At 38.7% G+C, this 8,723-nt stretch overlaps 1 protein-coding gene across 1 annotated transcript; it reads left to right on the top strand.

Annotated features, from left to right (window-relative positions):
- Positions 1-342: 342 nt before the first annotated feature.
- Positions 343-8,272, top strand: LOC132650569 (vomeronasal type-2 receptor 116-like; the record flags this gene model as incomplete). The annotated part of the gene is given in 5 exon segments (XM_060375922.1): positions 343-636; positions 999-1,805; positions 3,805-4,032; positions 5,068-5,191; positions 7,347-8,272. Coding segments are annotated over 5 exon segments (2,379 nt in total), but the record flags the coding sequence as incomplete, so codon positions are not given.
- Positions 8,273-8,723: the final 451 nt, after the last annotated feature.

Here is an 8,723-nt window from a genome sequence, read left to right as displayed (position 1 = left end):
TTCTTAATTGTTGAGGCAGAAGGGCCAAGGTCCAGACATCAAAAGTTCTGATGTTTGCTCTGAACCCAGTGTTTTTTTCATGGACAATTTATTTTTGCACACATACAATATAACTAAAGCAAAATAATAATAAATTAAATTTCCTGAGACCATAACTAAGGAAGGTTAATACTGTAGGATTTTACCTAATCTTACCTACTTAAGAGAGCAATTGTAATTCCAGTCATTGCTGAGAGTATATTAAAATACTGATTTTATAGAAACATTGGCATTTGAACTATAGGAAGTTTTATGGTCTATGTCTTCTACAAGTATGTTTTTTTTTAACCTTTAATCCTTTTTAGATATAAGTTTAAGAACTACCAGTTTGTTCTGTCCCTGGTATTTGCCATTGAGGAAATCAACCGAAACCCTAATCTTCTACCCAACACAACTCTTGGCTTTGATCACTATAATGTTGCACCTTATGAAACAAGTATCCTTATAGTTCCTTTTGTTTGGCTCACAATGTTGAGACAACCACTAGCTAATTACAACTGTGGACTGAGGAGAATGTCACCTGCTGCACTTACAGGAACATCATGGAAAATATCTTTCCAACTTGGGAAACTGCTACAACTTTACAAAATACCTCAGGTGAGAATTGGGATGTTGAAACTAGGAGTTAAGTGTTCTTTTTTGACATTACTGTATTTCTGAAAATGTAAAATAAACACTTGGATAAACCATCTATGAAGAAAAGTATGAAGGAACTTGATGATATATCCACAGTTCCATTACTTAAAATAGAAAGGAAGGAGAAGAGGGTGAAACAAACTACATTACTGAAACTGGAGACCTGTCAGTAATAATTTTTTTAGAAAAGTGTCTATTGGGTTTGCCTTTTAATATATGAGAAAACTATATTCATCTTGACTGTTTGCATTTGTTGATTCAGTCCTTATATTCTATTTGATGCCAGTGTTGTCCTTCTTGTTTTCAATCTTCTTTTCTTAAAGCTCACATTTGGGCCTTTTGATTCTACCTTAAATGACCAAGGTCAGTTTAATTCTCTCTATCAGATGGCCCCCAAGGACACATATCTGTCAACTGCCATAGTTTCTTTGATGCTTCATTTCAGCTGGTCCAGGGTTGGTCTGATCCTCCCAGATGACCACAGAGGGATCCAGATTCTGTCAGACTTGCAAGAAGATATGGAGAGTAACAACATCTGCTTAGGCTTTTTGGAAATGATCCCTCGTACCTGGAATGTATATTCCAGTGCATTATGGAAAGATCTGATAAAGACTCAAGAATCATCAACTAATGTGGTAGTTATTTATGGGAACTTTGTTTCTTTGCAAGGTTTAATGAGACTTATTGGGGAATTGTTAGTGACATGGAAAGTCTGGATCCTAAACTCTCAATGGGATGTTAGTTACAATTTTGATTATTTCATGTTAGAGTCATTCCATGGGAGCCTCATTTTTTCACACCACCATGAAGAGATGGTTGACTTTACAAATTTTGTTCAAACAGTTAATCCCTACAAATACTCAGAAGACACTTATCTTCCTAAGTTTTGGTTTCTGTTTTTCAAGTGCTCATTTTCTGAGTCTGATTGTCAACTTTTGGAAAACTGCCAACCCAATGCTTCTTTGGACTTACTGCCCAGACACCTTTTTGACCCTGTCATAAGTGAAGAGAGCTGCAATATATACAATGCTGTCTATGCTGTGGCCTTCAGTCTCCATGAGATGAATCTTCAGCAAATAGAGACACAACCATATACTAATGAAGAAGAAAAGGAATTCTTCCCCTGGCAGGTAATATCCTTTCTTGTGTGTTGTAATATCAGCAATGTGTTGTTTTATTATTTCATAAGGCATTCAAATTAGGTATCATAGATTTTAGAACATATTGTCAATAAGCAAGGATTTGTTACCCAGAGAAGGGGAAGAAACAGTAGAGTCTTAAGGGTTGAAATGCTTCTGAGGACTACCACAGGGTTATGAAGTTAACGATCACTTTAAAGTGTACTTTCCATACCAGGGCCATTATTTTAAGGATGGGAGCATTAAATATATTCCAAAAGATCATAGTTTTGGCTATCTTTCCAAAGCAATTTGAATCAGCTGAAGCCACATTATTTGTTGTCTTGCTGACTTAGCTGTGCTTAGTTCAAGGATTTATCTTGAGGAGAAGGTGGTTTTCAAAATTCATTGCACTTCAATCCAAGCCAACCTGATGCCTCATTTAAGACGCTTTTAATTCTTGTTCCCACCATTGCCTGCAAATTTAATGATTGCCTTGTTTTAATTGCTGAGTAGCATTCCACTGTGTAAATGTACCACAATTTCTGTATGTGTTCCTCAACTGAGGGACATCTGGGTTGTTTCCAGATTCTGGCTATTATGAATAAAGCTGTTATCAAAATTCTGAGCAAATGTCCTGGTTGTATACTTGAGAATATTTTGGATATATGTCTAAGAGTGTAGAGCTGGATCTTGAGGTAGCACTATTCCTAATTGTCCGAGAAAGCACCAGATTGATTTCCAAAGTGGTTGTACAAGTTTACATTCCCACCATCAAGGGAGGAGGGTTCCCCTTTCTCCACATCCTTTCTAGCATGTGTTGTCATTTGAGTTTTTGCTCTTATGCATTCTGATGGGTGTAAGGTGAAATCGCAGGGTCATTGTGATTTGTATTTCCCTGATGACTAAGGACATTGAGCATTTTTAAGTGTTTATCTGCCATTAGATATTCCTCTATTGAGAATTCTCTGTTTAGTTCTGTACACCATTTTTTAAATTAGATTAGCTTGTTTGTGGGTGTTTAACTTCTTAAGTTCTTTATACATTCTGGATATGAATCCTTTGTCAGATATAGGGTTGGTGAAGATCTCTTCTCAGTCTGTATCCTGCCGTGCTGAGTGAGGTATCCCAGAAGCAAAAAAAAAAACACACATGGTATATACTCACTTATAATTGGATATTAGACATATAGTATATGATAATCATACTAAAATCTGTACTCCTAAAGAAACTAAGAAGTAAGACCCTGGGTAAGAATATTAGTCCTCATTAAGAAAGGCAAATGGGATAGACATTAGAAGGAGAAAACAGGGAACAGGACAGGAGCCTACCACGGAGGTCCTCTGAAAGAATCTACCCAGCTACCCAGCAGATGCTGAGACTCATAACCAAACTTTGGGCAAAGTGTGCAGGGAATCTTATGAAAGAAGGGGGAGATAGAAAGACCTTGAGGGAGCAGAAGCTCCACAAGGAGAGCAACAGAACCAAAATATCTGGGCACAGGGGTCTTTTCTGAGCCTGATACTCCAACCAAGGGCCATTCATGGAGATAAACTAGAACTTCTGCACAGATGTAGCCCAGGGAAGCTCACTGTCCAAGTGGGTAACCCAGTAAGGGGAACAGGAGCTGTCTTTGACAGGAACTCAGTGACTGGCTCATTAATCACCTGCATCTGAGGGTGCAAAGCCTTACCAGTCCACAGAGGAATACAATGCAACCAGTCCTGATGAGACCTGATAGGCTAGGGTCAGATGGAAGGGGAAAAGGACCTCCCCTATCAGTGGACTGTAGGAAGGATAGGGGCAATGAAGAGGGACACAGGAGGGATTTCTTTGAACAAGGGATGGGGGATACAGATGTGAATAAATTGTAATAAATAAAAACTAAATTATTAAAAGAAAAGATGCTTTTTATGATGGGGTAATAACACTGAGTAGCTTTGCACTATTTTTTTAAAAATGTTTTTATTATCTTAGATTACTTCAAGATATGTTTATACATCTGTTTTAGCTCCTACCTTTCCTAAAGAACACCCTACTGAAAAATCCTGTGAGAGGTCGCATGGTAATTGATGGGAGAAAACACTTAGATTCAGACTATGACATTCTCAATTTTTGGAATTTTCCAAAGGGTCTTGGATTAAAGGTGAAAATAGGAACCTTTTCTTCAGATGCTCCCCTTGGTCAACGGTTGTCTTTATCTGAGCAGATTATTCAGTGGCCTGCAACATTTACAAAGGTGAGTCATGACTTAACTCACTTTGACCTCTAAAACAAAAAACAACAAACGAAAGTAGTTTTCAGGATGCAATGATCATTTGACACTTATTCAGTATCAATCAATATTCAGCAACCCAGTAGCCAATTAAACAGCCAATGAGGACTGTTTTCTCATTTCCTCACTCTATTCAATGGAAATTTTTATTTTAAATCTTATAAATGCCCACATATTTCTTACGAATATTGCCTGTTAGGTTTCTGTCATTGCCTCAAAACACTGAGAGGTTTATTTTGTAACCGATTCTAAGAAATTTCAGTGAGTGGTAAAGTGACATTTTTTATTGTTAGCCTCTGAAAAAGATAGATTAGCATGATGGGTGTGTGTATGTGTGCTTGCTTTGCTGCTTTAAATAAACAGTAAACAAAAGCAACTTTAGGGAGAGCAGGTTTGTTTTGGCTCACTCTGTGAGCACACAGTCCACCATAGTGGAAAAATATTGTTTATGAGACAAAGGATGTGATGACACCAAACCCACAGACCAGAATCAAAGTTCAAAAACCCCAGTTGCTCATCTTCCATCTCCTTTTCATTATGTCTGTGACAGGAGGATAATGAATTATTGACCCCCATTTTGTGGTGGCTTTATCCACCTCAGGTAAATGGTTCCATACAACTTCTCACAGAAATGCCCAAAGACTAGTGTCAATGAAGAATCCAAGTTCCATAGAGTTGTCAATCAACATTTACAACCACATTGGATATTAAAACTTCCTGTAGAAGCCAGTAAGTATAGAGACAGTTTGAATCTGAAGTCATACCATGATCTTCTGGAAAACTACTTTAGTGACAACAGCTACATATTTTGGACCAAGATTTAAATATGTGGGTTGTGTAGCCCAAAAGATTCCAAAATTAGCAATACCAAAATTTATTATCTTTCACTGTACATGTAAGCATTTCCAGATTAACATATGATGATGCTTAGAAATATGCCACTCACTCAATTTTTTCATAAAAACCCAAACATTTGCTAATAGTTTTTATTTCTCTTAGATTCCTCAATCTGTGTTCAGTGAGAGCTGTAGGCCTGGATTCAGGAAGTCTGCCAGGGAAGGCAAGGCTGTCTGCTGCTTTGATTGCACTCCTTGTGCAGACAATGAAATTTCCAATGAGACAGGTAAATACAGGCTTATAGAGAACTTTCCAACTTTTCCACAGAAGTCTGCAATCCCTGAGCCAAGGAAAAGGTTTTGGAGAGAAGAGATAGACTTTTGTTCTTTGATTAGAAATTTAAAGTGTTCCAAAAGAAAGCAAAAGAGTCAGAGACACACTCATTCCCATAGTCAGGAGTCTCATAATAATACTAGGCTAATAGGTAAAATATATGCAGAGATCCTGGTGTACTCGAGCAGGCCTTGAATTTGCTGTTTCAGTCTCTGTGAGCTCATATACATCTTGCTTAGTTGATTCAGAGAGCTTTGGTCTTCTGGTACCCTCCATCCCCTCTGACTCTTACAATCCACCCACCACCCTCTCTTAGTGGGAGTCCCTGACTGCTGGGAGGAGGGATTTGATATAGACCTCCAATTTAGACTCTCTTAACATAATGCCTGGTTGTGGGTCTTTGAATCCACTCTGATCTCCTGACAGAGGAAACTTCTGTGGTGATAATTGGATAAGGCACTCATCCAAGAATATAGCAGAATATCATTAGGAATAATTTTATTGATTTTTTTTAGTTCAGTTATATATTGTTTTATCCTAGGTTCTGGGATATCCAGTCTCTTGACCTTTGTTATACAAGAAGTGTCATTCATGGGCTCCTTCTTCCTGAGTGGTCCTTAAGTCAGATCAAATATTTCCTGGCTAATTCCACAACTTTTTAATTTTTATTTGTTTTTAATATATTACAATTTATTCACTTTGTATCCCAGCTGTACCACTTCCCTTGTCCTCTCCCATCTTCTTCTCCCCCTGTGCCCCTCCCACAGTCCACTGATATATGACCCTAGCCTATCAGGTCTCATCTGGACTGGCTACATTGTCTTCCTCTGTAGCCTGGTAAGATACACCCTTCAAGAGTAGGTGATCAAAGAGTCAACCACTGAGTTCATGTCAGAGACAGCCCCTATCTCCCTTACTACTGAATCCCCATGGACACTGAACTGCAATGGGCTACATCAGTGCAGGGTTTCTAGGTTATTTCCATCATGGTCCTTGGTTGGAGTTTCAGTCTTAGAAAAGATCCTGATGCCCATGATCAGTAGACTGTTGTTTGGTTAGTAGTAATCAAAATGCTATTATCCTCTTGTAAGTAATACCTGCCAAATTTGTCTTTATATGTATACATGATCACACTCAGGATGTTTCTTTATCTAGTTACATCCATTTGCCTGCAAATTTCATGATGTGGGCCAGAATTATAACAGATTAAAGGTAAAATCTGCTTTTAGTCACTTTTGGATCACACTTGTTTAAGAAATTTTTAGGACACATTAGACAAAGAATAGGGACAATACAGTTAATGGTAATAAAAACCCAATACCATCAGCTTGAGGCTGACGATGAATTGTAAGAGCCCAAGACTGGCCTCTTTTTGCAAAAGGAAAGGAGTGAATAAAGAGTTTAAGTTGGCTTGGGTGACTCCATTTTGAAATGAGAAGCCATGTTGACCGGGAACTGACCTCAGGTACCAGGAAATGTCACAGAATTTGCTGTTGGCAGAAAACAAAATTAACTCTCCTAGCAACAGCTTCCTGGAAATATCACAGAATAAATACTTGGTAGAAAACACAGACAATCTCCCTGGCAACAATCAATGAGGAATGGTTGGGAAAATTTTCCCCAGCATTCCAGATGTAGTTTAAAAGAATGCTAGTTGTGATTATGTGCCTCAGCTAGAGGGTCACCTTACCCCTATGACTTTTACCCAATCCTGTAATGCCAAGGCATGAACCCCATTGCTTGCTGTCATGGAAACCCCCTGCTTGTGTTTTTTTTTCCTTCCAGGGCTCAGTGTCCCACTTCTCTACTGCTGTGTCAGTGAGACTTGGGTCCCAAGTTCTATTGCTCTTGCAATAAAGCTCTCTTGCTCTTGCATTGAGTCATCTACTGCTGGTCTCTGAGGGGACTGTGATTCTGGAATAATATCACCATAGGCAAAAATGGCTGTATAGTTTTGAAATTATTCATATACTACTTAGTATTTGTTTCTGAAACAATAAAGAAAGGTGAATCAGGAAACATTTTAATGAAGTAAGGCTGAGTAACAACTTGGGGGAAAGGGAACACCTGAGGATTGAGTCATAATCCTGTTCATAATTTCTGAACAGATATGGACCAATGTGTGATGTGTCCAGAAAGTCACTATGCAAACTCAGAGAAGAACCACTGCCTCCAGAAATCTGTGAGCTTTTTATCCTATGAAGATCCTTTGGGGATGGCTCTCACCACCACATCACTGTGCTTCTCTGCAATCACAGTTTTGATTCTTGTAGTCTTTTTGAAGCATAGAGACACACCCATTGTCAAGGCCAATAATAGAGCTCTCAGCTACACCCTGCTATTGGCATTCAGCATCTGTTTCCTCAGTTCCTTGCTCTTCATTGGCCAGCCCAACACAGTCACCTGCATCATGCAGCAGACAGCATTTGGAATCTTGTTCACTGTGGCTTTCTCCACAGTATTGGCCAAAGCTATCACAGTGTTTATTGCTTTCAAGGTCACTGTTTCAGCAGGATTGGTGAGGTGGTTAATGGTATCAAGGGCCCCTAACTTCATCATTCCCATCTGCACATTGATCCAATTTGTTCTCTGTGGAATATGGCTGGTTATCTCTCCACCCTTCATTGATCATGATGCTCATGCTGAACATGGCCACATCACCATTGTGTGCAACAAAGGATAAGTAGTAGCCTTCCACTGTATCCTGGGATACCTCTGCACCTTGACACTTGGGAGCTACACCATGGCCTTCTTGTCCAGAAATTTGCCTGACACATTCAATGAAGCCAAGTTCCTGTCATTCAGCATGCAGGTGTTCTTCTGTGTGTGGGTCACCTTCCTCCCTGTCTACCACAGCACAAAGGGGAAGGTCATGGTGGCTATGGAAGCCTTCTCTGTCTTGGCTTCCAGTGAAGCTCTCCTTGGTTTGATCTTTGTCCCCAAGTGCTACATCATTTTGTTAAGACCAGATAAGAACTCCTGTCTTGACATCAGGCACAAAACCCATTCAAGAAAGAAGTCATTTAAAATTTAGTTAAAATTACAATTAACCTATGTTAATAAATTAAATACAATGACAAAACCAGTACCACACCATTCTAAATCTATTATTCAGGTAGAATATGATGAGAGTATGATGGTTCCTCATTTATTTGTACTAAAGTCTCTCTGAACTGAAACCATTATTTTTAACCTATGTCTAAAATTCATGTTTTACTATTTGTCTGTAATAAAATTTCTGTTTCCTTTATTGGTCTGAACCCCAAAAGTATAACAGTGTGGAATAAACTCATGGATATCTGTGTGCCTTTGCCTACAAAATGCTGGTGTTGAAGATGTGTCTCCATGTTGCCAGCCATTTGGTATTTATTTGATTCTAATCTGAGAGCTGGATTCTGAGGAGATGAAGGAGAGGGCTGCAGCAGGGATACAAAGTGATACAAAGTGAATAATGTATAATAAATAAAAATACATTAAAAACATTA

The sequence above is a fragment of the Meriones unguiculatus genome (assembly GCF_030254825.1).
Source record: "Meriones unguiculatus strain TT.TT164.6M chromosome 13 unlocalized genomic scaffold, Bangor_MerUng_6.1 Chr13_unordered_Scaffold_101, whole genome shotgun sequence".
Taxonomy (NCBI): Eukaryota; Metazoa; Chordata; class Mammalia; order Rodentia; family Muridae; genus Meriones; species Meriones unguiculatus.
Note: the sequence above shows the minus strand (reverse complement) of the source record. Positions and strands in the feature narration are given on the sequence as shown.